We start from the raw sequence: 13,058 nt of genomic DNA on the forward strand, positions 1-13,058 counted from the left end.
GTGCTCAGTGAACACAAAGTAGTTATCATAAATCAGTTACATGATGAAAAATTAGGTGTCTATTTACTTGTGACCACTCAGTGTATATGTATAGACACTGTTACTATGTACAAATAAGTTCTTAAACTTATGTTTCTTAAAACACTAGAACAGTAAATAAAGAAGTGAAGCAAACAATTATCTCTTCTAGTTACGATCTTTGTACCCACTTGCTGCTTGTCGTAGGTTGCTATGCCATATAAAATTTCGTATGTGGAGGATGTGAAACGAAATGTTTTTTTAGGTTTTATATATACATTGGAAATAACCAAAAAAATCATAAATTACTATATCGATACCATAGAATTCCACTATCAAGCTGAGTAATTAAGCTGTATTTGAGTCTAAAAAAATATGAAATTTCAAGCAGACTAAAGACTCGATTTACCTGCATGAAGATTTGTATCAAAAGAACGTGATGGCATTGTAATATTTGAAAATGGCTGAGAAAGGGAGCATTTCCAAAAAATGGAAAGAGGTGCGTGAGGCCACTGTGTTTGATTCAGTACATAAGCAATATCTCAGCAAACACAAAAAATAGGAGTTTCTTATTTTATATTGTAGCTTGTAAATATTGGTAATTTGAGTTCCTAATTCGTACAAAACTACAGACTTTGTATTTTGACATCATAAACATCTAATTTGAACTAGTGTTGCATTCAATATACCACGCGAAACACAAAAATCAATGTATATCTGTGTGTTTTTTAATACTTACTTTTAAATTAAGAAAACAAATAATGTATAATACTAAAAATTTAATTATACACAACAGTTTGATACCAAACTTATTGACATACTTTCATAAAATAGTAGTTTCGTAAAAATTTTAATGCGGGTCAAAAAACGCGATGACATGGCCTTTGACCCGTGACCTGTGTGGAAGGGGTTAATTTCAATGTAGATTTAAGGAAATTATACCTTTTCCAAAAGGTCTTGCTCACATTTCAATAACCTTATTTTAACATGTGAAAAAAATAAAACACAAGAACATCAGAATGCAAAGAAATACAGTTTCACACTTACAATATTGCAAACCTTCTTTCAATACATTGAATATTACATATGCACAATAAACAGTCATTAATAAGCTACAGAAACATTAAACACTTGAAGACCACAAGCAAGATAAATATTTCTTTAACTTTCAAAAATTATCTTATAGATGATCTAGTCTTAAATATCAGCTCTTACCCACTTGCCATTGTTTTTGAAAAATGTTTCTTCATGATTTTCCAAATCAAACACTTTCTTTTCCAAAGTAAGCACAACCTGTAACACAAAATGTGGTTGAATGATGATTATAACTGCTTCATTTAAAACAGCATTATTTTGTTAACTGTAAAATTTTTATTTACTAATAAAGTCAGACGTACTTCAACTTTAAGTTACCAAATAAAAAGAGTCACCAAAATCATGTTTCTACCACACATAATATATAGCAAAAACTTTTTCTCTTAAGCTAAACATGCTGTTATCTTTTCCATTTTGTGTTTTCTACATTACAAAAGCCTTAAGCATCAGAGAGTGTGCTAGCACTGTCTATGTAGGGATGACATGGACACTTGTACTAACCCTCTTGCAACAGACTCGGTATAAAATTCCCGAGTCCACAGACACATTTATAATTAATTTATGTATTATAACTTTTAATACAGTATGCTTATCTTCACAAAATTTAGTAGACTTTTGGGAAATATTACAAGTCTTTTGTACAGAAAAAAATATGATTTTTTAATGAAGCACTTTTACTAAAGATTTGTTTGTAAATATATTGAATCTGTTTCATTACTGGTACGAGTGTAAGATGACTTTCATGTTATGATTAAAAATACAATTCTTTGTCCAAAAAATCTCAAATTTTATTTGCATAATCTCTAAAACCTCCTAAATACATCTCAAATGCTTGTTTTTGGTAAAATTTTATAATTTTTCTGTTATTTTCTCTACCCTAACTCTATACAAGGTTGATCAATTTGACTGACTTTGTAACTACCAAAAAAATGAAAAAAATTGAAATAAATCTAAATTATTCTTTTCTATCTAGAATGACTTCAAATTGTAACATGAAACTACATTTGTTTATCCAAAGTAGCTTTACACTCGTAACAGTATACAACCACTTATATTTAAATTTTATTGCCTTTTGAACAGTGTCTAACTGCTATTCATGCCATTATAAGTTGTAAAATGCTTGGGGAACATATAGCTCACGTTATGCTATGAATTACATTACTCACAAGCTACTTCGAGCTGTTCATGTGCCTCATGAAAATGTTTTATTTATTTTACCTAATCTAACCTAAAGAGATCCCAGTTTTTTCCTCTTTAGTTACTTTTATAATAATAAATAAAGAATACACATGGAAACAAGACATAAAGTACTGACCAAAAAAAGACCCAAGTAAGTACTTTATTTCTTGTTTTTCAGTTATATTCTTTATATTATTATTATCAAAGTACGTAATATATAAAAATTAGAAAATTTTTTAGCCATATAAGGTTAGATTATGTAAAATAAAGAATAATAATAAGAAAAATGTTTCACGAGGTACGCTGTAAGCAACTCACGAGTACCCTGTATGTTATGTAATTTGACAGGGTAATGTAATATACACATTCACCAAATGATTTACAAATTTTATGGGCCGGAATATTAGTTAGACATGGTTCAAAGGGAGATAAAATAATAAAATTTAAGTATAAACATATGTAGTTTCATGTTACTATTTGAAGTCATTCTAGAAAGAAAAAAGGTATTTTAGATTTATCTAAATTTCTTTTTTTGGTGGTTACAAGGTTGGTCAAATTAACCAATCTTGTATAGAGAAAGTAAGAGATAAAATTTAAAGTTTTACTAAAATAAAGTTTGAAAGAAGGTTTTAGAGGTTACACAAATGAAATATGAGATTCTTCAGATGAAGAAAAGTATTTTTAATCTTAACATGAAAATCACTTTGAAATTAGAGAAGTCAACATTTTGATGCCATATATTCATGGTGAAAACATTTCACTAAAATTCTGATTTTTTTTTTGTCTACAAATGACTTAATGATTACTGAAAACTTGAAGATACACAAAACATATTAGAAGTTAAGAGTATGGAAACTATAAAGGTCAATTTGGGGTTACGATTTCAACTGAGCCCGTAGAAAGAGAGTAAATCAACATGCTTTTTAAAGTGGAGTATCTTAGATTAGGAAGGGCCTTCAAAGTAATTGGGTTGTTTTATTTTACTATAATAAGTTAGAACAAGCATATGGATAAGTTCTTTAAATAACTACATGCTTTTTAAAGTGGTGTATTTTAGACTAGGAAGGGCCTTCAAAGTAATTGGGTTGTTTTATTTTACTATAATAAGTTAGAACAAGCATATGGATAAGTTCTTTTAATAACTAAACATTTGATGCAGTAATGCCAATTGCATAAACAAGTGGGGTTAAGTTTTACTGACATTTGACAGCTAAAATAAAAAGAAAACTCAATAAGTGGTCTGTGCAAGAAAATGTTTAGCTCAAACCAGTTTCTATACTGTAGCTGGTCAAGACAAACCAAGTGAATTAGTTAAGACGATAAAAACCTTAAGTACCAAGAGGATTATTTAATATTTGATTTTACTTACAGAGTTGCAAATAATGAAAAATAGCCTTAGTGCATTATTTGTTTGCAGATTTTAGCTAATAACAGCATGAAATAAGTATCTTAAAAAAGGGCATTTGGAAGCCAATATATATAAAAAATCACCAAACTTACTCGGTTTTCATTTACTGGGTCCCTGTATAACATCTTCACAACTTCTCCATTCTTACTATTCTTTATGTGAATAGGTGTCACTCTTTCAGTTAATCTCTGCAAAAACAAGATCATTTTAAGTACAAAATATTCAAACTTTTAACCCCTTCTCTTGGAAGCAGTGTTTACTTCCTGTATAAACGCATTTTTGTGTTAATTTTGTTATAATGTTAAGTTTTTTCATATAATTTCAAAGCTGCTGAAACATCTGTTTATGGTTGCATGACAGAATCATTTGTTCTTTGGTTTCATGTTCATCTTTTACTAGCAATCAAAAATCACTTACACCACATTTATAGGCCTATTTCTATCAGTTATATAGTTTATTTATTTATGTATATCACACACAGTGCATGTTTTACAGGCATTCACTTTTCAAAACTTATTTTTGATAAAGCTGGGGGATTATCTGATGTTCACTGCTTTGACTTTTATGAGATGAAAGGAAGAGAAACCTCTTGTACAAGTGAATGTATATAATTGGTCATGTTTTGTCTCCCCACCCCCACCAAGATTTTCATGGCTAAACAGCAATATACAGTTGCAGAAGTAAAGCAGTGAATGTTGGAGAAGCCCCAGGATTTAATCCAAATTATCCTGATGAAGGTAATTAGTATTCATGTGACTTTTTTTTAGTGATCTATAGACCATATACTCACTATAAAGCTTGAGGATACTTGGGGATTCCCCTGGGATGCACTATATGTATAGCCAAAGCAAATACATACGTGCACAGTTAAAAGGATAAAATGTTAGCATATACCATAGATTCTAAGCACAATGCACACGTACCAACATAACATACCATAGGCCCTGTTGTACAATGCAGCAAAAGGAGCAATTCAGATATGAGAGAAAAGACTCAATTTTTCTTCATGGTAAGTATATTATTGAAATAATATAAGTAAGTGAAAACTATATTTTACAAATTCTTGTTAATATTATTTTTCCAAGCACTGAACTAACAACAGCAGAAAAGTCAGTCAAGTTTTAGCCATTCCCAATTGCCACATTAATGCTTTCTTCTGCTACAGGAAAGGAAATATAGTTCAGATAATTAACAACATTTTAAAAAATCTTTACAATAAAAGTATTTTTGCTTGACTTCATAAATTTCAAGTTTTACCTTCATTTACCCTTCAGTGTCACAAAGAGAAAAATTTTTACTACACAATTAGCGTGTTTAACAATATGCTCTTTCTAGGAATTTTTCAAAACTACCCACAGAATATTGAATAAAAAAAGGATTAATTTGTGTATAAATTATTAATGTTGTTATAAATAACATCACATATTTTAAAATATATAAATACACAAACATGTATGGTCATTTCATGCTTTCCATCGAAGGGTGGGGAAATTATAATTTTGTTTTAAATTTTTATGCTGCACATTAGCCAATTCAGCCAAAAACATGTATTATTAAAGTCCAAATTAAGACTTTCACATGTGAATAATACTAATTTCTGTCTTGAAAAGTTACATAAAACCTAACTTTATAAGGTGAAAATGTGAAATGAGGTAAAAGGCCAGTGTTTTTAATTCAAGACTATAAAATGCTTTTATTTCTCAAGTAGCTATGAGACACAGGCATAAAGTAAACATATCTCAATATATTTTAAAATTATTCACATATTTGTTTATTGAGAAAATCAGTTTTTCAATTTTGACATATTTGTTAGTAAATGATGATACAAAATTCAAAACAATTTTGCATTTAACCCTTTCACTATGGCTGGAACATGTATTTCTAAGTGCACTGGGAAATGTACATCCCAGCCGCAGCATATGGGTTAAAAATACTTACAGACTTTTAGATTTTGTTAGAAATGTCCATAATTTTTTATACAATTTTGTACCCTATAAATATATACCTAGTTGAACTTTATATACATTTTTCTACCATAGGATTTAAATTTCCCAATATCTTTTAATCTGAAATTTTGGGATATTTTCAAAAACTTTTGATACCAAAGTAATGGAATCAAAACTTGTTAATTTAACCAATCAAAAATCTTTTGGTTACAGAAATATGATAATTACACATATTTCTAAACCTTTTCATGCAATATACAAGTGCAGTCTCCAATATTTTGGAGAAGTACATCTTTGCATGTAAAAATAATACTATGTTGCTTAACACAAAACTTACCTGTATTACGGCTTTTGTATCTAGACGGAAGTTAAAATCACCAAACATAATGAAAGGTACTTTATCATAATCATCACTGTGGAACCTAGAGTAAACAAAGGGAAAAGTATTATGCATTATGTAATTCTGAGTTGAAACAGCAAAATACACTTAGCCCAAGACTTAAAAAGAAGCATTAAGACTGTAAAATTTAAATAAGCCTGAAAGCCCATTGTATTAAAGCATTAGCAGTTGACTACAATGTTTTGTAAAACTAGCCAGTATGAAATGAAAGACTACTTGGTCAATGTTGTTTTAATAACTATTATTATATCAATATTTTTTTGGTTATATCAATATTCTAGTATTGTGTAAAAGTCCTCAGAAGCCAAGAAAAGAAATAAGTAAATTTCAACAAGCTTCAATGATTTGATAATTCTAAGCAACATGCATCAACACAGTAAGCTAAATATTTAAAGAAACTAAGCTCACCGTTTTAACGTTTGTTCTAGAGCTCTCTGTCGGTTTTGGCTATAAGATGATGGAAACTGAAAAAAAAGTAATTATTACACATTGTTCCTATTGAAAATAAATGTGGTTGCTAAAAACTTTGAATGTAATAGGTGAGTTAATATATAATTTTCTTAAACTTAGCTAGCACATGTTCCAAATATTTATTTTTTTCCATTTCTTTGCCAGTTTAGTATGTGAACACATTAAATTACTAACCTTGGGTTCTACTTTTTGTTAATTTTTTCCCTTTTTTTAAAACCAAAATGTGAATTTCAGTGAAAAAAAGATGATGCAGAAAATTAACCTATTCTTTGATTTGCTACTTCTGCTGCAACAGACTAGTTTCACCAAATGCATGGCTGATCAGTGCTGCTTGGAAGAGCTAAGCAAATGAATAAAGTAAACTTCATTTAGTGGTGGAATACAAGTAATTTGTTCATTTAAGAAGCTCTGCTCATGCTAGCCGATTCCCACACTCACAAATGCAAAGCTAAACTAAATGTAGCAAATCTAAATCACCTTCAATCCATCACAAAAGTGAATAGAAATTCATTATTACTTTTTAAAGTAATCTTGACAATAAAGAAACCACCACTAAACATCACATCAAAGCACATGGTACAATCAATGAGAAACTTTATAGAATGAAAATTTTAGACTTGTGACAATTTTATTTTTTGCATACAGTACTTATATGCAGTACCTGCATAGAGGGCCTGCGTAAAGTTTTGCAAATTGGAGAATGCCGAGGGCAGTCGAGTGGGGTATATAAAGACTGGAGAAATAGCTATTAGTGTCAGTGGAGATATGTGAGAGTAAAACATGTTTTCAATATTTAATTATTAATATATTTGATTTACAGAAGATCAGTGTGAGATTATGGCATTTCTGTAAATCAAAACATGGTATTCTCATGGTTTTATTTAGTTGACATTAGTGATTCAATTACCAAGTTGGAAATGTCGAAAAATCTTGTTGGAAAATATGCATTTAAAGATTTAATTTTACTAAAAGCATTAAAAAAAAACATAGGCAGCAATACCCCCTCTCTTAGTCAAGACACACAGATGTATTAGTTACAAAAAATCAGAAGTCATGATTATCATATCAAAATATTTATAAACTTACGACATAGCAAAATGCAATATGAGTGTTGAATGGATGGCCAAAAGATTTCAAGATTTTTTTATACATTTGGCAGATTGCTAGTTTCAAGTTGTGAAAATTATTTTTGATTTACTAGCTTGTCAAAAACATAAATAGGTGTTACATATAGGCAAAAAATGGTCTTGTGTTTCTTTGAGTGATGGCTCAAAGGAAATAGTTAAATAATGGTGATAATGGAGAACATCAAATTGATGGTCCTTTGGCTGGACGAAGCATTTCATGACTTTCCATTTATACTAATATTATTATTGATAAATTGAACAACAAAACAAAAAGTACGGGATTAATTAGCAAGAGAATTATTTAATATTGGAATTTAGTTACAGGGTTGCAAGTAATGAGAAACAGCTTCAGTGCATTACTTGTTTGCAGATTTTAGCTAATAACAGCAGGATAGAAATAAACTTAAAAGTAATTTGGAAACCAAACCCCACGAGCATCTGGATAAAACCTGGATCAAGTTATTTAAGTGACAAGTCAAACAAATAAAAGGATAAAACAGCTTGCTTGAAAAGTAGGTCACTGTTTCATCAAAAGCATTGATAGCTTCGTTAGAAACATCTTATTTAATTGGGAAAGCATGAAGCTACAAAATATAGGAGAGAAATTAGATGTTCTTTCTGCCACAAAAACATCCGAGATCATGCATAGAGAGAGATGTGATCGCAAGTCTATCTTTATCATGTGACACTGTTTCATCAAAAGCATTGATAGCTTCTTTAGAAACATCTTATTTAATTGGGAAAGCATGAAGCTACAAAATATAGGAGAGAAATTAGATGTTCTTTCTGCCACAAAAACATCCGAGATCATGCATAGAGAGAGATGTGATCGCAAGTCTATCTTTATCATGTGACACTGTTGCAAGGCATATAGATGTAATCTCTGCTGATATAAAAATGCAAATGACAGAACACATACAGAACAGTCTAAAATCCACCATACAACTTGACGAAACCACAGATGTTATAAATTTAGTTCAAGTTCTGGTATATGTATGATATTGTTATGAACAGGAAGTGTGTAAAGAGTTTCTGTTTTGTTAAGCACTAGAAGGGAGAGCTACAGGGAAGTCATCTTGCTGATGAGTTTTCTCACTATAAAAATTTTTTCTTGGATTAACCGTGTTGGGGCGTGCACTGATGGGGCAGCTGTGTTTATGAGAAAAAAAAAGGGTTCACAGCTAAAGTAAGTGCTCTTGCTCCAGATGTAACATTTACACATTACATCATATACAGGGAAGCACCAGCTTCAAAGTGCTACAGGATACTGTGAGTGATGTGAAATCAAGAGCTTTGAACAGTACTCTTTTCCATTCTTTGTAGAGAAATGAAATCTACGTACAAAAGCTCCCGCTGACTGCCTCACAGGAAGATATTCAGTTGTCTTGTGCAGCTGAAAGATGAACTTCATATTTTTGTTAGACTGCAACCCTACACTAACAACACACTTTATAGGCAAAAAGTGGCTACATGGCTGATATTTGTGATAAACTCAATGACCTTAACTTGTCACTGCAAGGCCAGAAAAGCAATATTTTGTAGCTGAGTGACAAAGTGTCTACATTTTCCAAAAAAAACTTGTGCTGTGGAAAAACCAATTTGAGAATGGAAACTGTGAAATGTTTCCTTTCCTCAGTGATCTTTTGTTGAAAGAAAATGAATTAACTTGTCTTATTTGTGACGTTGTTTCTATTCATCTCAGAAAACTTCAGTGTCAATTTGCAGATCAATTCCAAGAATTAATGAAAAAACATGATTGAATCTGGAATCCATTTAGCCCTCTCACAATGGATTGGTGAAAGTGCGCATGTCACTACCATTTACAGAGTTACATTTATTATTACTTTATATTATACTTTATTATTAATGTATACAAATAAACTTGGCATTGAATAGTTAATAAATCAAATTTTAATATTATATAAGATTTAAGTTATTAATTTTATAAGGAAATGTTAAAGAAAAAATTTTCAATGTCCCCTACTGTAAGAATTGTGACATTCGCTCTCTAAATATTCCCTCTTCTCTAATGTATTTACCACCTCTCCAAAAAGTACAGAATTTAACATAATTACTCCTTATAATATGATTATAACTCAGATAAAGCATATTTTTTATAGCCTTTAATCTTATTTGGTTACAGAGCCATAAACTATAAAATCAGACCCCTCTTGCCACATCTTCTCTTTCACAAATTGCCAATAGTTTTATTTGACATTTTATACTACATTATTTATAACCAATAGAAAGCCAAATTTTTAATCTATTAAATGACATATTGTATTACATTGTTTTCTGTACAGAGCATTGCCTATTTCAACATTCAGTTTCAAATTTATTCTCACTGGAATCACATTGACAAGCTTAGCTGAATTTTTAAAGGCTCTTATTGCATAGTTAGAAAAATTATGATAGTTATCAGACATTGTTTGTTTCTTGCATGTTATTATTCTGTGTTCTTAGGAGCAGTATTTAATTAAATAAAAAAGTTTTTAATGCAATAGTTCTATTAATGTAAAAAAAGTAGGCTTAAGTTTCATCGACAGTCTAGAACAAGAAAAAAAGACCCAGGTAATTACTTTAATTCTTATTTTTCATTTGTATTCTTTATTTATTATTATAAAAGTAAAATGTAAAAATTAGAAACTTGTTAGGTTTGATTAAGTAAAATAATGAAAAAAGAAATAATAAAAATTAAAAAAAACTTATATGGTGAGATTTAGATAGACATGGTTCAAAGGGCAATAAAACTAAGTATAAATAGATGCATACTGTTACAAGCTTTAAACTATTTAAAATAAATAATTGTGGTTTCTTGTTACAAGTTGTAGTCATCCTAGAAAGGAAAAAGGTAATTTTCTTTTTTTTTTTTTTTATGGAGGTTATGAAGTTAGTCAAATCAAATGATCCCATATAAAGTTAGGGTGAACAAAATAACAGATAAAATAAAAAAGCTTTTCTGAAAAAAACAGTTAAATTTATTTAGGAGGTTTTAGAGATTATGCAAATGAAATTTGAAAATTTTCAGATGAAGAAAATTATTTTAAATCTTAACATGAAAATTACTTTGCATTTGGTACCAGTCAACACTCTGACTCCATATATTTATGCATAAATTTTTAATAACAATACATAATTACAAATTTCAATTTCTTTTTGTATACCAAAGATGTAATGTTTACTGAAAGCTTGCCAAATTTTAGGAACATATATTAAGTACTTTCAGAGTTACAGTATGTATACCTTCATGGTTACAAATTACTTATGTAGTGATTACAAGGTGACGTAAAATATACAAGCCCTTTAATGAAAGAGTAGGGGCAGTATAAGTTCTCATCTGCCAATGTCAGCTAAAGAAAAGCTCATAGAACTATCCAGTGATACAAAACTTCTGGTAGAATTCAAGTCAAAACCTCTTGGAAATTTATGGATACTAGTTCGCAAATAATACCTTGACCTGATGTGCTTTTGCCTTTCACATTAGCATACCTGTCCAAGTCAGTGTTTTCTGATGTGACAGCAATCAAAATAAAACAGCAATCTCATCTGCAGGTAGAAGTTAGATCTTCGTGTTGCTGTGTTGACAATTCAGCCAAAAGTGGATCTCATTTTATCCCAAGTTTAAGCCCATCTTTTAAACTAAGTTGGTGAGCAAACTGAAACTGTTTACCTTTTGTTATGTAACACTTTAAGACTTGTTTTACTTTTATATGGGGTGTGTGGGGAGGCACAACAAAATGCATGTTTAGAAAAGGTTTGCCATAAAAAAGTTTGTGCACCACTGATATAAAACAGTAGAAGGCTTCATCTACTTGATCCCTACCAGTTGTCTATGGAGACTCCAACCACGTTAGGCTGTTTCAAATGTTTTACAAAGTTTCTAAAGAAAACCCTGATATGTGAATAGTACTTAGATAAATATTAATTTTGGCATTAAACTACTGTCAGTTGTACACTGATTAAAACTTTTAGTTCCACATGAATACCCATTAAGATGTATAAAACAAAAGCATAGTAGAACATAACAAAAAAACATAGTGACACATAATACCATTAATTTGTAAGTGCAACAACTAACAATGAAAAAAAAGATGCTTTAGCAAGAGATGTATTTCGTAGTGTTTCACATTAGTATTCAGCTGATTCAACAACAAACGTATATGTGATAGTTGTTTATGTGTGATTTGTTAAGTTGTTCACTGTACAAACAAATTTCACAATTTATAAAGTAAACATTTGAGATCTAGAACTTAATGCCAAATACGCAGACTGAGAATTTAATCCACTTACTGTTTCCATAGAGATGAAGTTTGATGCATCATGGAAGAGATGAATGTTGATTAGGTCAAACACTGTTCCATTAACACACCAGCGTGTCCTCATGAACCCTTTTCGAGACCATTTGCACTTTAACCAAAAGTACAAAAGGTAAGGAAAGTTGTAAAGGGTACAAAAAAGAGCTTATGAGTAAGGAGTTTCATGTAAATAGAATAATAACAAACATTTCAGTAGACTATGTGTCACACAAATGTGAACCAAACATTGAGTTATGTAATACAAAAATATAAATATTAAACAATACAAATTGTTACACAGTAACAAATATACTCATTAAAACAGTACAGAGAAAAACAGCACACATACACAAACTAGGTGAGTATGAAACACAATGAATTTATACTGTACCGTAAGCTTCAAAACTTAGTGTTACTCGTACACTAACAAGAAGTTACAGAAAATTTATTAACATCAATATACATCTTTTAAACCAGAACCTTGTGACTAAATGATACAAATGTACTAAAGAAAAGTATGACTGTACCTCTGGAAAGAAATCCTGAGGAAACTTGTCTTTTTCTTTGGTTGGGACTTTTTCAATGTTCCCCGAGTGAACCTCTTTCCCAACAAATGGAATGAATGTATGATCTAGATATAAACAATGTTATCAAATACGCAAAACTATGTTTCCAGACACCAAATAAAATAGTACACTGAGTTAACAAGAACCACATAACATTACAAAACATGAACATCAAATAGTACACTGAGTTAACAAGAACCACAAAACATGAACATCAAATAGTACACTGAGTTAACAAGAACCACAAAACATGAACATCAAATAGTACACTGAGTTAACAAGAACCACAAAACATGAACATCAAATAGTACACTGAGTTAACAAGAACCACAAAACATGTTATGTGGTTCTTGTTAACTCAGTGTACTATTTGATGTTCATGCTATGTGGTTCTTGTTAACTCAGTGTACTATTTGATGTTCCTGCTATGTGGTTCTTGTTAACTCAGTGTACTATTTGATGTTCATGCTATGTGGTTCTTGTTAACTCAGTGTACTATTTGATGTTCATGCTATGTGGTTCTTGTTAACTCAGTGTACTATTTGATGTTCAT

The 13,058-nt window shown here is 30.3% G+C and overlaps 1 protein-coding gene across 1 annotated transcript in view; it reads right to left on the minus strand.

The window, feature by feature from the left end:
- LOC106459760 (type I inositol 1,4,5-trisphosphate 5-phosphatase-like) overlaps nucleotides 1-13,058 on the minus strand; it is a 104,881-nt gene that overhangs the window by 45,210 nt on the left and 46,613 nt on the right. The window contains exons 6-11 of the mRNA XM_013919414.2: nucleotides 12,467-12,570; nucleotides 11,935-12,051; nucleotides 6,455-6,510; nucleotides 5,984-6,068; nucleotides 3,793-3,888; nucleotides 1,234-1,311 (exon numbers count right to left, since the gene is read on the minus strand). Coding sequence (XP_013774868.2) covers nucleotides 1,234-1,311; nucleotides 3,793-3,888; nucleotides 5,984-6,068; nucleotides 6,455-6,510; nucleotides 11,935-12,051; nucleotides 12,467-12,570 — 536 coding nt within the window. The remainder of the gene's footprint in view (nucleotides 1-1,233; nucleotides 1,312-3,792; nucleotides 3,889-5,983; nucleotides 6,069-6,454; nucleotides 6,511-11,934; nucleotides 12,052-12,466; nucleotides 12,571-13,058) is intronic.

This window comes from Limulus polyphemus, unplaced genomic scaffold, assembly GCF_000517525.1.
Source record: "Limulus polyphemus unplaced genomic scaffold, Limulus_polyphemus-2.1.2 Scaffold657, whole genome shotgun sequence".
Lineage (NCBI taxonomy): Eukaryota > Metazoa > Arthropoda > Merostomata > Xiphosura > Limulidae > Limulus > Limulus polyphemus.